Source organism: Rhinolophus hipposideros (genome assembly GCF_964194185.1).
Source record: "Rhinolophus hipposideros genome assembly, chromosome: 4".
NCBI lineage: Eukaryota > Metazoa > Chordata > Mammalia > Chiroptera > Rhinolophidae > Rhinolophus > Rhinolophus hipposideros.
The window spans coordinates 50,851,066-50,873,495 of record NC_138050.1 but is presented as its reverse complement, the minus strand read 5'-3'; the positions used below and the strand labels follow the sequence as shown (position 1 = coordinate 50,873,495).

At 39.9% G+C, this 22,430-nt stretch overlaps 1 protein-coding gene across 3 annotated transcripts; it reads left to right on the top strand.

Annotated features, from left to right (window-relative positions):
- Window positions 1-2,520: 2,520 nt before the first annotated feature.
- On the top strand, window positions 2,521-17,985 carry CHAMP1 (chromosome alignment maintaining phosphoprotein 1). Of its 3 annotated transcripts, XM_081046817.1 has the most exons (4): window positions 2,521-2,675; window positions 7,426-7,570; window positions 9,567-9,652; window positions 10,287-17,985. In XM_081046817.1, exon 4 carries the CDS (start codon window positions 10,340-10,342, stop codon window positions 12,812-12,814), a length of 2,475 nt encoding a protein of 824 aa, XP_080902943.1. In that variant the 5' UTR covers window positions 2,521-2,675; window positions 7,426-7,570; window positions 9,567-9,652; window positions 10,287-10,339; the 3' UTR covers window positions 12,815-17,985. The 3 variants fall into 3 exon arrangements, with proteins under 3 accessions (XP_080902943.1, XP_080902945.1, XP_080902944.1); XM_081046819.1 differs by lacking the exon at window positions 9,567-9,652 and having other exon boundaries at window positions 2,549-2,675; XM_081046818.1 differs by lacking the exon at window positions 2,521-2,675 and having other exon boundaries at window positions 5,224-7,570.
- Window positions 17,986-22,430: the final 4,445 nt, after the last annotated feature.

The window sequence follows — 22,430 nt, the reverse complement described above, 5'->3', positions numbered from 1 at the left end:
AGCTGACTGACAAGGTTCACCTTCTACATGAGAACAATCTTTCAAGACTGGGAGATATGTTTTATCTAACACACAGAAACCAACACAGAGCGTCATGGAAAAATGAAGAAATAGGGAATATGTGCCAAACAAACAAACAAAAAAAACAACACATAAATTTCCAGAAACAGATCTTAATGAAAAGGAAATGAATGATTTACTCAACAGAGTTCAAACTAATGGTCATAAAGATTGTCATTGAGATCAGGAGAGCAATGCATGAACAATTTCAACAAAGAAATAGAAAATATTAAAAAGTACCAAACAAATCATAGAGCTGAACAATACAATAACAACTGAAAAATTCAATATAGGGGTTCAACAGCAGATTAAATCAAGTGGAATGAAGGATCAGCAAACTGGAAGGCAGAGCAGTAGAATTCATCCAATTAGAGGAGCAAGAAGAAAAAAGAAGGAAAAAGAGTGAAGTCCCTTATAAGGGACTTATAGGACAGGATCAAGCAGATCAATGTATGCATTGTGGGGGTCCCAGAAGATGAGAGAGGGAGAGGGGCATAATTTCAATTCAAAATAATAGCAGAAGGTGTTTCGTGTTTTGTTATTTTGTTGTTTACAGAGAAAACATCGATGAAAAAGAGCCAGAGCGAGTGCCACATCACAATGTAGATTTTGGCTTCCAAGAGTTGCCCTATAAGGGAGGTTTTTTGCAAGTTCAGTTGAGATAATTAACTCATTCTAACACTTGAGGAAAAAACAAAGTAATGCAGCCTTACAAATGATGGCCTGCAGCCACAATGAACCTTGTTTCCAAAAGCAGATTTCACAACAGAAGTTAAAAAGCTTAAAGCAGCTTCTTGATGAAAGCTAGAATTCCAGTGCTCCAGACGCTCCCCACACTCCACAACCACCTCTAGACCCAAGGGACTCCCTTCTGCAGGTAAGAAAGCACAACATACCAAAGGAACAAGTAAGTATGGATCTGCAAGTTGATAAATTTCATTGACAAATAACCCCAGGACAGCTCATCTTTACCAAACTGCAGAAATAATAAACTGATATATTTCTACCAGTTTCTGGGCTGTAACCAATTCTTTAACTGGAAATTTTGATGACATTAAACTACCTTCCAGGAGGTAACTTGAGGAGTAACCACTATGATGATATAATAATAATAATAATAATAATAAAATTGCAAGTTATTTTGGTAATGCTGATATTACCAAACACATATAATAAAGTTATTACAAGACTTTTACAATACAGACTTAAAATAAGAAAAATAGCACTCTCTATATGTGCCCTTACTGAATTTCACAACGTAATTTCACTTTAAAGGTAACAATTGCAAAAGTTAATACGTAAAACTTGATGTTCAGAGAAAAGATCCTCTCATCTCTTCATGCAAAATACAGTGCTTAAAAAGTGCTTTTATTGGCATTTTTATTAAGGCTGAGTATTTTTGTTTGTTTATTGTACATTTGTCTCTTGTAAATAAGTTGTATCTTTGCCTGTATTTCCAGTTCAACTTTTCTTTTTCATAAAGAACTTTTTGATGTTAGGAAATTAGAGTTCATTTCAAAGCTGGGCCTACGAGGACGGGAAGAGTTTGCCTAGGTAAAGATGAATGGTGTTCATTTATTTGTGGTCCCTCTGGCCCCTGCCCCCTCCCAGCACTGAGTTTAGTGTACCTGGACAGGGACGCTCGTTAAGCCCACGCAGGCGCCTCCATCCTGGAGGAGCCCACGAAGCTCAAGTGGAAAAGATAACTTTTAACACCTTTAATTATGGGGAAGTTCTCTTTTAAATCTATTAAACCTAATCAAAATGCATGGATCGCTTTGCTACAAAACCGAAAATCTGAACATGTCCTAAAATGCACCCGTCACTACCTAAACATTAGAAGTCAGACTGTTTGCAGACATTAAAGAACGCAGGATCTTAAATTCGGCGTGCAAGGGAGGCTAGAACAAAGAACGGCAGAAGTGGAGCTGCCTGCCACCGAGGTCCAGTGGATGCTGTTGCTCGCACAGGTGCAGCTGGCGGCGATGCCGTTTGCTCCTGCAGGTGCACCTGGAGGCAGCACCGTTGGCTCACACAGGAGAAGCTACTTTGACCTGGGCAGGAATGCAGGGTAAAGATCTGCTGCTTTAACCCTACACAGACTCTACGGGCTTTCGGGCAGCACATCTGAAACTCCAGGCTGGGGCGCGGCCCCTTGACCCGCAGGAAGGCAACGCAGGGCGACGGTCGGCCGGGGCGAGGACAGCCAGGACCACCGCCCAAGCCCGCCCCCGCAGCCCGTGCCACGCGCAGGCCCTTGCAGAGGTGTGGCCCAGGGCGGCCGCGTAAGGCGCTTCTGGGACCAGGCGGGAGACGCGTCACTTCCGGGGGCCGGGTGGGCTGCTGCACGCGCCGCCACGCGCAGCAAAGACGCGCCCGGCGATCGGCGATCTGATTGGCCCGGGCGAAAGGGCGCGCGGCGCCAAACTCGCTTCCTGCCAGTCCCCGCCCGCCCGTCCTACGGCCGCGCGCACGCTCGCCCGCCTGGGGCCCGCGCCTGCGCCTCGCCGCCATTCGGAGGGCCGCCGCTCTGCAGGGCCTCGCGGAGCAGCCTGGGGCCGCGAGCCCGGCCTCCCGCCGACGTTCGCGCACCTGGGCGCCGCGGCGGCACAGCGGTGAGGAGCGGGGCGGGGAGGGAGGAGCGGAGTCGGAGCGGCGGCCTCCGAGGCCCGCGTCCCGTGGGAGCCCGGGGCATCCGCGGCGGAGGGGCCTGCACCCCGTCCGCGCACGCCGGGCCTGGCGGGAGGACCCCTCCCCAGCGGCCGCGGGCGGCGTGGGCGCTCTGGGACTTGGGGGTGGAGAGGCAGGAAGCGTTTTGTTTAAAACCCTGCAGGGAAGTCGGTGCTGGCTCTCAAGGAATGCGTTCTTTCCGTTTCAATGCTACATACAAGCTTCTCTGCCCGTAGTCTGCGTGCGCTTTTGTCGTCGTTGCTGTTTTAAAATCAGCGAGACAACCCATAGAAGGGGAGAAATGTAATCGTGTATCTGCTGAGGGATTCGTGTCCAGAAAATGTAAAGAACTCTTACAACTCGACAACGAGAAGCAATCCAATTCGAAAATGGGCAAAGGCTTCTGTGGTTATTTCTACAGGGAAGCTAGAAAAATGGCCAGTGAGCACATCAAAGGATGTTCATGAGCCATCCAAGTTATGAAATGAAACCAGAATGAAATACCAGACGGTAACCACTAGGGTGGCTATTATCAAAATAATCACAAGTGATGGCGAAGATGTGGAGAAATTGGAACATTTGTGCGTGGCCGGAGGGGATGTAAATGGTGCACCCAGCAGCTGTGGAAAACGGTTTGGTGGTTTCTCAAAAATTTATAAACTGTTACTTTGTGGTTCAGCAAATTCACCCTTTGGTATAAACGCCTAAGAATTGAAAGCAGGGACTGAAATAGATGTGGTACGCCAGTGTGCCTAGCAGCCTTATTCAAAATAGCCAAAAGGAGGAAACAATCCAAATGTCCATCGGTAGACGAATGGAAAACAGATTGTTCTATACACATCCTTAACAGGGACTAAAATTCTGATACACGCTGTGGTACAGATGTGCTAAGTGAAATAAGCCGGACACACGAGGACGAATGTTTATGATTACATTCATAGAGACAATCAGATAGAAGCTATCAAGGGCTGGGAGGTGGGGTAAGGATGGGAAGTTGTTTAATGGGTACAGTTTCTGTTTCTGATGATAAAAAGTTCTGGACGTGGATAGTGGTGATGGGTTTACAGTATTGTGAATGTACTTAATTGTGTTTTTAAAAATGGCTACACTGGTAACTTCTTTGTTATCTTTTAACACAATATTTTTAAATGTATAGGAAAAGGCAAAACTACAGGGATAGTAATAAGATCAATGGTTGTTACCCTGTTTCCCCGAAAATAAGACCTAGCTGGACAGTCAGCTATAATGCATCTTTTGGAGCAAAAATTAGTATAAGGCCTGGTCTTATTTTACTATGAAGACCCAGTATAATATAATTAATATAATGTAATACTGGGTCTTACATTAATTTTTGCTCTAGAAGATGCATTAGAGCTGATTGTCTGGCGAGGTCTTATTTTCGGGGAAAAAGTAGGAGCACAGGGTATTGTTATGGCAGTGGAAGTGTTCTGTATTGTCCCGTAATGGTGGATACGTAACACTACATTTATGAAAACCCACAGAACTGTACAACATGTAAAGTGACCCCTAACGTAAACTGTGGATTTTAGTTAATAATAATATATCAATATTTGTTCATCAATTGTAACAAATATACCACACTAATACAGGATGTTAATAATAGGAGAAATGTGCAGACAGGTAATGTGAAAACAGAATTTTCTGTTCAGTTTTTCTTTAAATCTAAAACTGCTCTAAAAATAAAGTTTACTAATTAAAAAAAATCATCTAGGTTAAAGAACAATGCTGGTATTTATATGCATAGAACCCAGTTAGCTTTAAACATGCCCTACCTATTGAGTTTTAATTTTAAAATCTTGACATCAAAATGTTTTTTAAAATGACCAGTGGTGTTAGACTTTAAGGAAGAAATTGGATTGGAATGGAAAATAGGTATGATGCCATATGGCATAGAAACCTCGTTGAAAAATACAGGATGATGGACTGGCAAAACACTAATGATTAAAACTTATGTATTTTATGGGCCTGCCCGGTGGCTCAGGCGGTTAGAGCTCCATGCTCCTAACTCCGAAGGCTGCTGGTTCGATTCCCACATGGGCCAGTGGGCTCTCAACCACAAGGTTGCTGGTTCGACTCCTGCAAGGGATTGTGGGCTGCGTCCCCTGCAACTAGCAACAGCAACTGGACCTGGAGCTGAGCTGCGCCCTCCACAGCTAAGACTGAAAGGACAACTTGAAGATGAACAGCACCCTCCACAACTAATATTGAAAAGACAACAGCTTGACTTGGAAAAAAGTCCTGAAAGTACACACTGTTCCCCAATAGAGTCCTGTTCCCCTTCCCCAATAAAATCTTTTAAAAAAGTGAAAAAAAAGTTAAATTTATATATAAAAAAACCAACTTATGTATTTTAGAGACAACATAAAGTCTGTAGAGGGTGGTAAAAAGTAAGGTGAGGTAAATTTTTATTAACTGGATAATTTTGAGTTACTTTCTTGGTTAGTCTTAGGAGCTCTGAAAATTAGGGAAAAAAATTGCTAGAATCTTAAAACTGGAAGGAATGCCAGTGTCTAGCTTGTACCCAGCAGCTGAATTCTGAACTCGATTCTGCAACATTCCTGTGAAAGACAGAACTGTGTTACAGCAGAGATCTAGAATAAGGAAACCATGGTCTTCTGTTGCTTCCTCCGACCTAAATCGTGTGATCTTTGACAGGGCAATTCCCCTCAGCATCAGTTTTCTCAGTTGTAAAATGAAGAGGTAGGTCTCAAGTCCTCTGAGGTTCCTTCCAGTCCTATCTTGATCATTGGCTCCAATTATGGAGGGCTCCCTCCTGACAAAGCTTTCTTTTCTATGATTGAGTAGTCCATGATTGAGTAGTTCGTAGAACTTTGTATGTTGAGCTTGAAATCTGTTTTCTTGCTGGCTTCCACTTGTTGCTTCTAAGACAGCTTACATATTGTCCATATTTCTTCCCCTTTTGAAGTTAAGTGCCTGTACTCACAAATGATACGCTTTTAAAAACTGCCTGCTATACCTAGTTGCTTTCTTTTGCAAGTTCCCTAGTGTTAGTTGCTCTTTTAAAGAATTGGAGACAGTGATCTACTGGGATACTCCGCCCAGTGGAGAATAAGGAATGCAGTTCTCTAAGGTTCTCTGTATCTGATATTTGGATTTTAAATATTTGGCAAATTTCATCTTGTTGATTTTGGCCACTGTACTGCCTTTTCAAGATCTTAACTAAATTCCACTGCATTAGGTTTGTCAAGATGAACGAGAAAACCTGGATAGATAGCAGAACCTTATTCTGGTCCTCTGTCAGATGCTGATTATTTGCCTGATCTTGAGCAAGTTATTTAATGTCTAGGTTTGAGTTCCTCAACTATAAATTGAAGTTTTAAACTAGGTGGTTCCTGGGTCTTCTCCTATTTGAAAATCCAATGACTTCGAAACTAGATGGTAGCTCAGGTCTTCATAGTTTTAAAATCTTGTGAATCTAAGAGCAAGCCCCCAATTTCATGAGAGAATATTTTAGATTAACAGATACTTCCTGGGCACGTACTATGTACTAGGGATGTGTAAGGGTTACCAAGGTGAATGGGTAGTCCCTGCCCTCCAGGAGCCCATGGCTTGGTATGGGGTCAGGCTGTAGTGCCAGAGGGTGACCACTGCATTGGAGGAGTGTATACAGCAGGGGGTCCAAGAGAGATTGGGAAAAGTTGGAGAACTGACCAGTTTTTAAGAAGCAATCTCACCTGAAGAATGGAGGAACTTGCCTGGCAACAGGGGGGCAAGATGTGGAGTGTAAAGGAGAGGAAATACCTTGAGCAAAGGCCCAGAAGCACTTTGAATTGTCAGGGAATTACAGGTAGGTAAGTACTTTGAGAATGCAATACAGTTGGGCCAGATTGTGAAGAGCTTTATATGCCATGTTCAAATTTTGTACTGTAGGTGTTGGGCTTACTTTGAAGAATTGTGAGCAGACAAGTCACATTAGGTTTTTATGTTTGGAAGGTGACTGGTAGCAGTATGATGAATGGATTGGAAGGAAGTGAGACTAGTATTAGGGAGATAAGGCATCAGAATTAAAGCAGTAGGAAAAAAAAGCAATTGACAAGTATAGGGAATAGAGGGAAGGGTAGATAAATGTGTTGGAACTTAATCAGAAGAGTATGTGAGCCATTGTCTAGCTTTTTCATGGCCAGTTATCTCATTCTGATCAAGGAACAACTTACCCTGACCTTTAGGCTTCCTTTTGAAATTCATGCATGAAAAGGCATGAACAGTCACTGAAGCACCACCATGCTTTTTTCAGACGCCTCTTTGCCTATTTGTTCTGTTGATTATGTTGTCCCTTCCACTGCCTGTTAATTTGCTGCTCTGCTGGGTAGTATGGATATTTTACAAAATGGCAGCTGCTCTTGTAGTTTGTAGTTACGACAGCAGTGTTCTAAGAGCTTGTCACATCAGCTGAAGTTAGATGGTGGGTTTGAAAAAGGGTTGTTTATATACGTAAGCATTATTGTTAAAGTCGAATGAGACAGGGACGGTGTCATAGATAGTATCTACTGTATTTGGTGTCAGTTCATTGAATAAGTATCCTAGCTGATTGGATTGGACTTCTCTCACTGTTGGAGGGGGCAGATTAGTGAGAGAAATAGGCAGAATTGTATTACGGGGGGACTAATTATCACAGAGATGTAATTTTGATTATGTGTTCTTTATTTTTTTTAGGTTCAACAATTGTAACAAATTGTTACAAAGACTTCTCATCTTTGTCCTTCATGTACTACAGACTGTTTTCAGTGGTTTAGTCAAAAAGCCATGTAGACTTGCTGCCCTTTGAAGACCACTTTTAAGACTTCTGTTAAGACAGCTGGTAAGTCTACTAGGGAAAAGCATATTGGTCTTTATTTCTTTCCCACTCTACTTGTCCTGGATTTATAAAGTAGTATTCTAACAGGGACTAATTTACAGGAGCAGCTGTAAAATGTAGGATTAATATAAATTTTCCAAAGAGGTAAGAAAGGCAGAAATACAGTCAATGGAACGTAGAAATAAGGAGAGGGGAATAGAGTTTTACCTACTGAAAGGGACCACAAGACTGGGATAGCAATCGGGAAAGGGTGTGTGGCTAAAAGAGGGACCAGCTCTTTACTGTTGTATTGTGTCAGACGTCCATTTATGAGATGTGGCTTTGTTACTCATTTCTTTGCATATATTTTTGTTTGCTTTTAACATTTCTGTCTTTTTAAACGTAGGAAAATATTTTATGATGAGAACATTTTTGAAAAGTGCTTAGATTTCTTAGAGAAAAACTATAAAAGCAGACACCATATTAAGTGATGTCTGAACATACCGTGTTTCCCTGAAAATAAGATCTAGCCGGACAATCTAATGCGTCTTTTGGAGCAAAAATTACTGTAAGACCTGGTCTTATTTTACTGTAATAAAATAAGTAAAATAAGACCGGATCTTAACATTGATTTTTGCTCCAAAAGATGCATTACAGCTGATTGTATGGCTAGGTCTTATTTTTGGGGAAACACAGTATGTTGATATGGATGTATATGATAGAATTTGGGGTTAGAGAGGTAAATTCTGTAACATTCTTTTTAGTTTTTTTTAAACTAATAGGTTATTGAAGTAAGATAGTGAGGCTTAGTAGTAGACAGGTATGGGTAGTAGAAATTTTGAGATTGTCCAGAAGAGTTTTTGGTGGGAAGAGAAAAGACGGAGGGCCAGTTGGGAGAGAGGCAGTGGTATGGAAGTCTGAGGAGACATCGGGATTTAATACAAACTGAAAGGGAATGGAAACGGATGATATATTTACTGAATGGCTCTAGATGAAGGGTGGGAGAGCTGGTGAATGGACAGATTGAGCAGACAGCAATCGAGGATAAAAGGATTCCGTTTACTCGGAGAAGCTGAGGTAGCTGGAGGTGATTGAGGCAAGAGCATTGGGCATCAGGCTAAGTGGTATTCATTAAAAACAGGCACTGATTTACAGGAGCAGCTGTAAAATGTAGGATTAGTATAAAATTTCCAAAGAGATAAGAAAGGGAGAAAGAGGGACCACCTCTCTACTGTTGCACTGTGTCAGAGACATCCATTTTTAAGATGTGGTTTTGTTTTAGTCTGTATTTTATTTGGTAAGTTTGCCAGAGCATTTTAAAAAACCTTCCTAACTATAGAACAATGTCCTCAGATATTTCTGTGAGAGTAGAAGAAAAAGAGCTTTACCCTTACAGCTTATAATCTAATCCATGTATTATATACTTGTGGGCTTTTTGATGAACTATTTTATGAATTACTGTTGGTAAAACTTTATTATGAGGCAGCATAAAGGAAAGGAAGAAAATTGTTTTGTATAAGGAAATTCAGTGCTTACACTGTATGTAAAAATGTCCTAGAAAATGCCCTCTAATTCAGCAGGACTCCTGAAACCCATACCTGCCTTTTCATAGAAACTCAGAAACTTAGCTTAGTTTTGTTTTCAGAATCACCAAAACCTATAATTTTTACTTCCCTGGAGTCTCAGAATCTTGTTTCTTTTCCGCCACAGACACTTTCTCTTCATTAAATGAAAGCAAGTTGCAGAACAATATGTTTAACACCCCATTTGTGTAGAATATGCTTATACATTTGTGTATACATAGCACATTTCTTCAGTGACATATAAGTACAGTGGCTATCCTTTGGGAGTGATACTGTGTGACTCTCTTATACTACATAAATGAGTATGTTTTTAACAGTGAGCTGCTGTTGCTTTATCACTTAAGAAGTTGCATTTAAAATTTTAAAAAGTCATTTTCTGGCAAGCAAGTTCCTGCCTCAAGGCTGTCCTCTATCTGAATTGCCCTTTTTCTTGGCAGACTCCTTTACATTCAAGAACTCAGCTCGAGTGTCTCCTTGACAGCTTTCTCTACGTTGCCTTCCATACTCTTACCTTCCTACTAATGTAAGCACCATATTGCAAGACACCCCTTTAAACCTGAGTGCCTAGAAAAGCATGGAACATAAAGTAATTCATTTATCAAATAAATGAAAAATAATATTAGGATAGATAAAACATTATATGTTGATATTTTTTAAAAGCTATCTTTTCATAGTTTAGTAAAAATGCTTTCTGAAATGGATTGAAAGTTTCTTGCTCAGCCTAAATAGTCTAGCTTGAATTTTGATATTTACTTAGCTTTGTGTGCTGACAGCTTGTTGATGTTCAGGGTTTTAGAGTTAAGGTTTAAGGTAAATGCAGTAAATAATTCTGAGGTTAGGTTTGTGTCACTGATAGTCACATAACCTGGATAAGTCACTTCTCTGAAACCTGTTTCTTCATTTGTAAGTGAAAAAAAAAAATACTTGAGTCATATTGTTAAGGAAGATTAAATAAAGTGATGTATATAGACCTAGCAGAGTTCCTGGAACTCAGTTAAAAATTAGTTTGATTTCTTCTTCAAAATCTTGATAGAGATATTATTGAATAAATGCATGTGCCATCCTAGGCTTAAAATTACACAGTTTTAGAATTAACTAGAACAGCATTTCATTTAAGATCATAGTTTCTGAAAATAATTTATTTTTACTTTTTGCAGCACTGTTGAAAGTTTTTAAAGATATAATCGTGTGTGTTATAACAGAAAAGAAAATGGAAGTATTCCAGGAACTTCGTAAACCATCAGTACGTTTGGAGTGTGACCACTGCAATTTCAGAGGCACAGATTATGAAAACGTACAAATTCACATGGGCACCATCCATCCAGAATTTTGTGATGAAATGGATGCTGGTGGATTAGGTAAAATGATATTTTACCAGAAAAGTGCAAAGCTATTTCACTGCCATAAATGCTTCTTCACCAGCAAGATGTACTCTAATGTATACTATCACATCACATCCAAACATTCAGGCCCAGAGAAATGGAATGAGAAACCAAAAAATCAGTTGAACAAAGAATCAGATTCTGTGAAAAGCCCTCCTCTTCCTGAACACCAGAAAATGCCCTCTAATTCAGCAGAACTCCTGAAACCTGTACCTGCCCTTTCCATAGAAACACAGAAACTTTGCCCAGTTTTGTCTCCAGAATCACCAAAACCTACTCCTCTTACTTCCCTGGAGCCTCAGAAGCCTGGCCCTGTTGTTTCTCCTGAGCCACAGACACCTTCTCTTCCTTATCCTGAGCATCCAAAACCTACCCCTATTTCTTCTCCTGAACTTCTAAAACCAGTCCCTGTTGTTTCTGAATCTCAGAAACCAGTCCCTATTCCTTCTCCAGAACCACAGAAACTTGCTCCTGTTTCTCCTGAGCCAGTAAAGGCTACTCTTACTAATCCCAAACCTCAGAAACACTCCCATTTTCCAGAAACATTGGGGCCACCTTCAGCGTCGTCTCCAGAATCACCAGTTCTAGCTGCTTCACCTGAACCTTGGGGGCCGTCCCCAACTGCATCTCCAGAGTCTCGGAAGCCAGCCCGGGCGGTCTCCCCTGAGCCGAGGAAGCCATCCCCATCAGAGTCTCCTGAATCTTGGAAGCCATTCCCTGCTGTTTCTCCAGAGCCTAGGAGACCAGCCCCAGCTGTGTCACCAGGTTCTTGGAAGCCAGGGCCTCCTGGGTCCCCCAGGTCTTGGAAATCCAGTCCTTCGGCATCATCAGGACCTTGGAAGCCAGCTAAACCTGCTCCATCTGTGTCTCCTGGACCTTGGAAACCAATTCCTTCTATATCACCTGGACCTTGGAAACCAACTCCATCTGTGTCCCCTGCATCCTGGAAGTCTTCATCAGTTTCACCTGGTTCCTGGAAATCTCCCCCTGCGTCTCCTGAGTCTTGGAAATCTGGCCCGCCAGAACTCCGAAAGACAGCTCCCACCATGTCACCTGAACATTGGAAGACAGTTCCCCCAGTGTCTCCTGAGCTCCGTAAAGCAGGAGCCCCCTTGTCTCCTGAGCTTCGCAAACCAGGCCCACCATTGTCCCCAGATATCCGTAGTCCAGCAGGTTCTCCAGAGCTCAGAAAACCCTCAGGGTCTCCAGAGCTTTGGAAGCTTTCTCCTGATCAGCGGAAGACTTCTCCTGCTTCACTTGATTTTCCTGAGTCCCAGAAAAGTTCCCGTGGTGGTTCCCCTGATCTCTGGAAGTCTTCCTTTTTTATAGAACCTCAGAAACCTGTCTTCCCTGAGACCCGGAAACCTTCTGGGCCATCTGAGTCTCCTAAAGTGGCCTCCGATATCTGGAAGCCTGTTCTCTCCATTGACACTGAGCCTAGAAAGCCTGCCCTGTTTTCTGAGCCTACCAAAACAGCTCCTCCTGCTTCTCCTGAACCACGAAAACGTGCTCTTTTTCCAGAGCCACGGAAACATGCCCTTTTCCCTGAACTTCCCAAGTCTGCTATCTTCTCAGAAGCTCAAAAGGCAGTTGAGCTTGGTGATGAACTACAGACAGATGCCATAGATGATCAAAAGTGTGACGTTTTGGTTCAGGAAGAACTACTAGCTACACCTAAGAAACTCTTAGAAGACACTTTATTTCCTTCCTCAAAGAAGCTCAAGAAAGACAACCAAGAGAACTCTGATGCTGAGCTTAGTAGTAGTGAGTATATAAAAACAGATTTGGATGCGATAGATAGTAAGGGCCAAGAATCAAGCAGTGATCAAGAGCAGGTTGATGTGGAATCTATTGATTTTAGTAAAGAGAACAAAATGGACATGAGTAGTCCAGAGCAGTCCAAAAATGTACTACAATTTACTGAAGAAAAGGAAGCTTTTATCTCTGAAGAAGAAATTGCAAAATATATGAAGCGTGGAAAAGGGAAGTATTATTGCAAAATTTGTTGCTGTCGTGCTATGAAAAAAGGTGCTGTTTTGCATCATTTGGTTAATAAGCATAATGTCCATAGCCCTTACAAATGCACAATTTGTGGAAAGGCTTTTCTTTTGGAATCTCTCCTTAAAAATCATGTAGCAGCCCATGGGCAAAGTTTACTTAAATGTCCCCGTTGTAATTTTGAATCAAATTTCCCACGAGGCTTCAAGAAACATTTAACTCATTGTCAAAGCCGGCATAATGAAGAGGCAAATAAAAAGCTAATGGAAGCTCTTGAACCACCACTGGAGGAGCAGCAAATTTGATTTTTAAACAATGTGGATATGTGCTCTACAGAGTTGTTTGTTGAAACCATTTGTTGAAAGTATAGTCAAATAGTCTAGTTGGATCAGTAGGTGTTGCTGTGTATGGTATACCGTGCTTGTCTCAGTAGGACTACGGAGAATAAGCGTGTGGTGTTCTTTTTCATGGTCTCTGTTTATGTGGCTGTCTTGTACGTCAATAAATTCAGACTGTATATTCCAGATGGGTAAGATTTCTCTAATTTCTTTAAGTACATTTGAATAAAAAGAGGTAGGTGTTCCATTTAACAATCAAGAGCAAGTTGTACTCAATTTAAATCATCTACTTAAAAGTGTATCTTTTTTGGTGAAACTAATTTCAGAAATGGAAATTATTAGTTGGAATGTTTAAGAATTAGGCATGAAAACTTTGAGAAATTTTGTTCTCTTAAATGTACGTTCAGGTCATAAAAGTTATTTTGAAGTTTCTATTTGATCGTACAGAATTAGTTTTTAAATAAATCTTGAACAGTTTCTACATGTTTATTAACTTTTATGTCATGGAAAATTGGAGTCAGAGTTGCGGATTCTCTGCTAAAAGGGGAAAAATTGAGTAAGTTTAAAAAATTGTTTGCAGCCTTCTATAGGAAACTGAAAAAGGTGAGTATGATTTTAGGTCTTGTATTAGTTATTATTTCCTTTGGAGTCTTCCATTCTCTATCTTATCCCAAGATCTGGCTCTTCAATTCCCTGTGAGCTCACACCAATAGATGATCCTTAATTGCCAAATGTGTTAGAGATGTACCTCCTACTCCTGAGCCTTATGTGCTACCTGTTGGGGCTTCAGATCAGGTAATGAGTAGGAACTGAAAGTCTTCCAGATACACAATGGAAAATTTTATAAATAACATTTCTGTGTGAGAATGTGTTAATTTTATGTTGTTAAAGTTGTTACTGTAAATACTGTGAGCCTGTTCATGGGTTATTTTATTCTAAAATATTTTGTCAATTGTGTATCAACCAAATTAAAAACAAAGGTTTTCATGTCACCAACATCTTCATGTATGTGTTTTCTTTTTCATTGTAATTGTAATTTCTTTTTCATACAGTAATTGTATGATATCCAAATTCTATTACTTTTGCCTATTTCCACTTTTTTTCAGCACACTAATTTTTTTCATATCTGGAGCAGCATTTTCTCAGAGTTCTGTGGTCAGGTAAGTTAGAGAATCACTGTACCATGTGCTCCTTGTGGAAACTCTCAGTGCACATGACCTTATTAAAGGTTTAATCCCAGCAGATGACAGTCCTGGCTGCCTCATTTGAACAATGTGAAGCATTTAGTGCCATAAGGATTCTGATATGTAGCCAGGATTGAGACACTGGCTTTAATTAAGCTGTTCCTGGACATTTTGAACAAGGAGTGTTTTTTTTTCATGGCATCCAAATTAGTATGCCAATTAGGAAGGCTTAATGTTTAGATACTACTAGGAAGGTCTTAAAAGCTTCAGGTCTGTCACTTAGTTGAGCACAGTCAGGCAGGAAAGCACTATGAATAGTTGGTTCTGTCATTAATTTACACTGTGCACCTTGAGAATAAGCTTCCAGATCTGGATTTTCTAGGCATGATGCCAGCAAGTAGGCCAGTAAAGATGTGTTGGATCTCCTGTTGTCTTTTTCTCATCTATATTGACTTGATTAAAATTATGAATGGAAAAACAAAGGGTCTGCAGTACTCAGAAACCCTTTTGAAGCCTGCAATCTCAAACCAACCGTGTTAATGCAACATTCTTTTCCTTAGGACATCACACTTTTTGGTGCAAATGTCTCACAGAATACTACCTAGACCTTTGCTCAAGATGGAGCTAACTAGATCCCGTGACTTGCCATCTGATGGGGGTTTTTTCATAATATTGTCATAGAATAGAGGATATTAGGGCAAGTGGTAGTGATGCATGAGTAGTTTTGGCCTTAAGGCCTTAACCCTACTTAATTAAATCAGCATGTTCTTGGCTCCCCTTACTGGTGGCTTCCCACTAAAATGTTTCTTTTTACCTCTAAGGTCGGTAAGCTGTGCTATTACTTTAGAACCTAATACCTTTTTTTTAACCTTGATAACTTTGCCTCCTATACAATAGCATGCCTCTGATACGACCCTCTGTACATTTTCATTTTCTTATTTTCCTATGTAATTACAACTAATGAATTCTCAAACCAGTAATTTTACTTAATCTGCAAAGGAATCGATTATTGTGTCATCTTTTACTCAACAGTCATGGACTTGATGCCGTTATATTTTGGGTGACCATTTTAATTTTCATTAATTTGACTACGTGAATTGTGATGTGCCTATAGCAGATTCTTTTGTTTTTAATATTGTGGATTCTACAGCTTTGTCCTGGATGAAGACAGATGCTTATCAAATCTGATCTCTGATCACAAAATGTGGAGGGCTACCTTTTAAAATTGAATTACTCCCTAGGTCTAAAAAACTCTGAAATTGTACTGCTTTTGCCACCTAACTGCTGCTGTTCACATGTTATTTTGATCATATGATGTATTAGTTTCCTATTGTTGCTATAACAAATTACATGAAACTTAAGTGGATTAAAAACAACACTGCTTAGTTCTCTGACAGTTCTGTACTTCACTGGGCTAAAGTTAGGGTGTCAGCAGGGCTGCATTCTTTCCTGGAGGCGCTAGAAGAGAATCCATTCCCTTCCCTTTTCCATCTTCTAGAAGTCACTTGCACCCATGGTTCCCTTCCTGCATCTTTGAGCTATCACATAGCATCTCTGACACTGCTTCTGCTGTCACATCTCTCTCTGATTCTCCTGCTTCTCTCTTCCCTGTTTTAAAGTTAGCTGATTAGCAACTTTAAATCTCCTTTGTCATATAAACTACCATATTCACAGGGTCTGGCAGTTGGGACTTGGACATCTTCGGGGGCCATTCTGCCTACCCACCTGGGCTTGGAAATGAGGGATTTGGTGCCTCTGGCCTAAGCAAGTCTGGTTGGGTTTCTATTGCTAGCACCTCACTGGTCTAGGCCCTCATCATTGTGTGCACAAATTGGTGTAGTAGAGACTCATAGTCTGGGGCCTCCAGTGTCAACTCCTACCCATGCTTTACACACCAAAATAAGGTCTCCACAACACGATTTTATGTTGCATTCTCAATACAAAATGACCCCCTAAAGATCCAGTTACTTAAGGCATTGGCAAACGATACCTTACTCAAGTAACCGTCCCACCCCACCTTGCTCATTGCTTTTTCTTCCCCAACCTGTAATGCACACACTTTTTCCTGTTAAAGTCCTCTCACTAAGCCTGATACAGTTCTCTCCACCTGCCAAGGATATTATTGCCAAACTGCGTTTTTATTTTATGAGCTGGAAAAAAAAATCCTATAAGACTGAATTGGACCTCATTTGCTGTTAATTTAGTTCAGGAATGCTACTTATTTACACGTTCCCCAGATTGGACACTACACTTAATACTAAAAATACTGCTGGAATAAAATCTGATGTTTCAACACCTTTGAGGCTGATCAGTTAGTAGTTTAGTTGGCTTGAGCATCACGTCAATTAACTTTTTGCTTCTAACACAAGCCAATCTCTTGCAAATGTTTGCCGTAGGCCATAGGGATGATTAAATGAAATAGGAAGACTACTAAATTCTTAACTTGATTTGTATAAATGTAAGAGTTCTAGGTCAAGTGAACAAAAATATAATGAGTTATACTTGAATTATATAACTTGAGTTATATAACTGATTACATGGCTCTGTAATCAGTTCCCAAACTTGAGCCAGTTTACAGACCCAGAGCCCCTTGTATGAAAGGGAGGCTAGGTCCTCTGGAGTGAGGACCCCAGTACATGGCCAAAAAACATACTGTTAATTCCTCTCGTGGCCTTCCCCAAAGAGAACTATGGCCATTTACCTGAGTGACTGCTTTGGGAAAGGGAAATAATCAGACCCTTTAGGAATGCCTAGATACTGGCTCTGGACTGACATTGATTCCAGGAGACCCCAAGCATCACTAGCCCTCCAATCAGAGTGGGTGTTTATGGAGGTCAGATAATGGAATTCAGCTCAGGTACATCTCACAATGGGTTCAGTGGGTCCCCAAACCATCCAGTGGTTGTTTCCCCAGTTCTGGAATGTATAATTAGACGTACTCAGGAACTGGCAGTATCACTACGTTGGTTCCCTGACCTGTGGGGTGAGGCCTATTACAGTGGCAAAAGCCAATTGGAAACCACTAGAATTGCCTCTACATTGGAAAATAGTAAACCAAAAGCAGTGAAATGGAGAGGATTCTGGAGTAGGAAGCACCGGGAATCCGTCTGCCTATCTACATAGCAATTGTACTGGCAGAATCTGATACAATTTTTGGAATTCGGGAGAAGGCTTGGGTAGAAACTTATGGTTAATTTTAGTTAATTTCAGTTCTTTATACAGCAGCCACCCTTCCCTCAACCCCAGCCATCTGAGCATCTTGCACACAACCTGTGGAAGCGAGGGTGGGCAAAAAGGACCATGTCTTCCAAATATTGGGGATCTCTGCTCTGATTGCTAATTGCTGCTTTTGATCACAGAAGTGCAAAGAGGTGGGCAACCATTCTTATTGTACCTTCCCCCATTGTTGCAAGCCCCTCCTGCTCCCGCTGAAGTGACTTCCAGGTGAGTTAAATTTATGATCAATCAATGCAAATTATCAAGGATGAGGAACAGAGAAAACAGATTGAAAAGAAAACGAGCAGAGCCTAAGGGACCTGTGGGACACCATCAAGCAGACAAAAATATGCATTGTGGAATTCTAGACGGAGAAGAGGAGAAAAGGGGACAGAATATTTGAAGAAATAACAGCTGAACACTTTCCAAATTTGATGGAAAACATGAATATAAATACTCAAGAAACAGCAAACTCCAAGTAAGATGAACTCAGAGACCCACAATGAGATATAATCAAACTTTCAAAAGCCAAAGACAAAAAGCAAACGCTGAAAGCAGTAAAAAACAGTTATCACATACAAGGAATTCTTAACAAGATTTGCAGATTTCTTACCTGAAACTAGAAGCCAGAAGACACTGAGTTGATATATTCAAAGTGCTAAAAGAAAAAGAAAAAAACCTGTCAACCAAAAATCCTATATCCAGCAAATCAAGACATTCCCAGATAAAAGCTGAGGAAGCTTGTGACCACTAGACATGTCCTGCAAGAAATGCTCAAGGAATTTCAGCCAGGTGAAATGAAAATACAGTAGACAGTACCTTGAAGACCTACGGCAAAAAAATATCTTTATTAAAGGTAAATATATGGACAATTGTAAAACAATTTAGTGCTGAATTACTGACAACCTAAGGTATAAAAAATGTAACTTTTTAAAACTTATTCCTTTGAGGATCTGATGAAAGCTAATGTAGACCATTCCATAGAAAAATATTTGATATGCTCATTTATAATATCGTGATACTAATTTAGGGAACCCACGGGTGACCCAAAGAACAACAGTGTCATGATAGCCCCAGCATGGGTTTCTGCTTAAGAATTCTTGATGCAGAGGATCTGGTTATGCCATTTATGACTCGGAGGGTTTGATGAAGACTATGACTTTTTAGGGGGTTTCCTTTCCTTTTATGTGAGAGGAAGGGTGTGACCCTGTGAAGTTAGGGAAGGGTCTGCTTTGCTCACACTGTACGCTTGATCCTTAGAAAAGTACCTGTCACACAGAGACATTTAGTGAAAATTTGATGAATGGATAAATGTGCAAAGGTAACAACTGTCTCTTCAAAGAGCTGTCGTCAGGAAAAATGTAAGGAACTTCATAAATATGAGATTCTATTATTTCAACTTAAGTAAGCTAGGATTTCTTAATGATATGATCTTTTCCAGTGGAAATATGGATTTATTATAAAGATAGGTGTACTATTTGTGAAAAAACATAGATGACTTTGAGAGTGGATGGCATTGAGTTGGCCTGTCATAACCTAAGCTGTTTCTGTCTCCCATCTCTCTCTCTTGTTGATATTTAGGGCAGATGCAGAAAGTGTTTGGGAAAGAAGTACTGGATTATTCTTTGAATTTCTGTCAGGGAAAATCTGATTTGTTAGTTCACATGCCTGACAACATAATCCTAGAGATCTTTCCTTGATTTGGATGACTTTGGGCAGCTATCAAACACTTGCAAAAGATTCCAAAAGGCCTTAAAATACTTTTTTACTTGTAAATATTGCACAGAATTTCAAATAGAGAGGGAGTCATTTAGAAAATCTTAACTGCATATGATGACAAACATTGGATTGGGGCAAAAATAATTAAAATGAAAATAATTTAAAAATAATGTAAGAAACCATTTTTCACTTATGACCTGTGGTTAAATTACCACTTAAGAGGAAAATGTAGCACAAGTAGAGAGAACAATAAAGTGGTTGTTTGTAAAACATAAGGTCGATGAGGGTCATAGGCAAAGCAATTACAGTAAGGGGATATCCATTATGCTGCATTTCAAGGTAAATGACATTTTTTAAAAAGGCACACATAAAAGAAAGTGTTAAAAATAGTATTAATATAGTTTCTACTCATACCTGAACTTAAGCAAATACCAAAACAGAAAAAGAAATTGCATAGAAACTCCTAAATGCAGATTTCGCCAGTGGTCAGTGGGAAACTTGGCAGCAGATTAACAGAGATCTCTGGGGGAAAATTAGTTTTCAAATTCCTCATTTTAGATTATTATTTAAGGCACTTGTGCATATTTGGTAATAATAAGTTTTGAATCCATTTGGAAAGAGTAGTAATGAAAATCTATTTTTTGTACATAATTATTGTTTAACAATGAGAACTAAAAATCATCTCAATCCTACGTTCAATTGCTATTAAGTTTTGGTATATTTCCTGTCAGTATTTTCCCTAAAAGCTTGAGTATTTTTAAAGATATTTCATTATGAAGTTTAGGTAGCGTCTAGACCAAAATACATAACTAAAAATATTCAGTTAGTCAGAAATTCTAGTCATAAAACAGTTTGTTACTTATAAGATAAATATTGGCTTAAAGATATCAACGTAGTTAAAATGGCCATATTACCCAAAGGAATATACAGATTTAATGCAATCCACATCAAAATCTGAATGGCATTTTTTAAAAGACATAGAACAAAAAATCATCAGATTTGTATGGAATCACAAAAGACCCAGAATAGCCAAAGCAATCCTGAGAAAAAAGAACAAGCCCAGAAGCATCACACTCCTTGATTTCAATGTATACAATGTGACAATGATCGTAACAGCGTAGCAGTAGCAGGAAAACAGACATGCAGAGCAATGGAACAGAATTGAGAACGCAGAAATAAACCCACATTTTGGGCAAATAATTTTTGACAAAGAAACCAAAAATATACATTGGAGAAAAGCATGCCTCTTCAATAAATGGTGCTGGGAAAATTGGAAAGTCATGTGCAAACGAATGAAACTAGACTGCTCTCTGTCACCATATACCAAAATGAACTCAAAATGGATCAAAGACCTAAATATAAAAACCTAAAACCAAAAATTCCGTAGAAGAAAACATAGGTACTAAACTTATGGACTTTGGTCTTAGAGAGGATTTTTGAATTTGACCTCAAAGGCGAGGGAAGTAGAAGCTAAAATAAATGAATGGGACTGTATCAAACTAAAAAGCTTCTGCACAGCAAAAGAAACCATCAACAAAACAAACAGGCAACCAACTGAAAGGGAGAAAATATTTGCAAACAACACAGCCGATAAGGTGCTAATATCCAAAATATATAAAGAACTTATACAACTCAATAACAACAAAAAAACAATCCAATTAAAAAATGGGCAGAGGACCTGAACAGACACTTCTCCCAAGAAGACATGTAAACAGCCAACAGATATATGAAAAGATGCACAACTTCAAAAGCTATTAGGGAAATGCAAATCAAAAACCACAGTGAGATACCACCTCATACCCATTAGAATAGCTATTATCAACAAGACAAATAGTAACAAGTGTTGGAGAGGCTGTGGAGAAAAAAGAACCCTCATGCACTGCTGGTGGGAATGTAAAATGGTACAACCACTATGGAAAACAGTATGGAGTTTCCTCAAAAAATTAAGAATAAAATTACTCTATGGCCCAGCAAGCCCTCTTCTGGGTATTTACTCCAAAAATCTGAAAACATTTATCCATAAAGACATAGTTATGCTTATGTACACTGCAACATTATTTGTGGTGTCCAAGACATAGAAACAACCGAAGTGTCCTTCGATAGATGATTGCATAAAGAAGATGTGGTATATATACACAATGGAATATTATTCTGCCATAAAATGAAATAGTGCCATTTGCAACAACAATGATGAATCCTGAGATTATCATGCTAAGCAAAATAAGCCAGACAGAAAAAGTCAAGAACCATATGATTTCACTCATATGTGGGATATAAAACTGAAAGCAACAAACGAACAAGGCAAACAAACAAAAACTCATAGACACGGACAATAGTTTAGTTGAGTAAGGGGGAGGGGAGGAAGTAGGAGAGGTTAAAGGAGGTCAAATACATGGTGATGGAAGATTTGACTTTGGGTGTTGAACACACAGTGCAATATATAGACGATGTATTATAGAATTGTACACTTGAAACCTATATAATTTTATTAACCAATGTCACCCCAACAAATTTAATTAAAAAAAAAGGAGTAAATTACAGCATTAGGTACTGTATCTTTCAGTCATTCCAGCATTCATTCAACAAAGATTTACTGAGTTCAACAAATATTTACTGAGTTCAACCAATTGCTGAGTTCCAACCAATTTTTACTGAGTTACACCAATTGCTGTAAATACAGTTCCAACAAATATTTACAGTAGTACACAATCTAGTCTTTGTCTTCATGGACTTACTGTCCAGTGGATTGGCGAGGGAGATAAATCCAAAGTCCCCATAAAAATAAATAAGGGAGATAAATCCAAAGTTTATAAAAATAAATAAGTACAACTGTTATGGGGTGCTCCATTTAAACTGGGGACAAAGGAAGGCCTCTCTGAGAAAGTGACTTGTAAACCCAAGAACCAAGGTGCTGTCTGCAGAGACACAGGCTGTGACTGGTGTGTGTAAGAAGGGAGCTTTCCCAGATCTGAAAGGTGATGTGGCCAGAGCACAGAAGGAGGGTCAGAAGGTGTGAGAGGTGGCTGGAGACTCCAGGAGGATGGGTCACATGGGGCTTTTACACCGTGGTAAACATCAACATTATGTGATTGAAGAAGGCAGCACTGGGTATGGGGAGCGGAGGGATGGGAAGATGTGTGCAGGTGGACAGTGGAGGACAATGGAGTGAGCAGACATGCCTGTGCTCCTGTGGGCAGGAGCTGGTGGCATTAGTGTGCAACACAACAAGGGTTCAGGACTTGAGCTGCCTGTGAGACATGCAGGTAACAATGGTTGAATGGACAGGTAGGCATCACATTCAGAAGTCAAAAGATACATTGGTGCTAATTTGGGACACAGGGTGATATTTAAAGTCAAGGGATGTATTAGGTTAGTGCAAAAGTAATTGCAGTTTAAAAGGTTAAAAGAAAAATCTCCGAAACTGCAATTACTTTTGCACCAACCTAATATAAAAGCACTGGGGG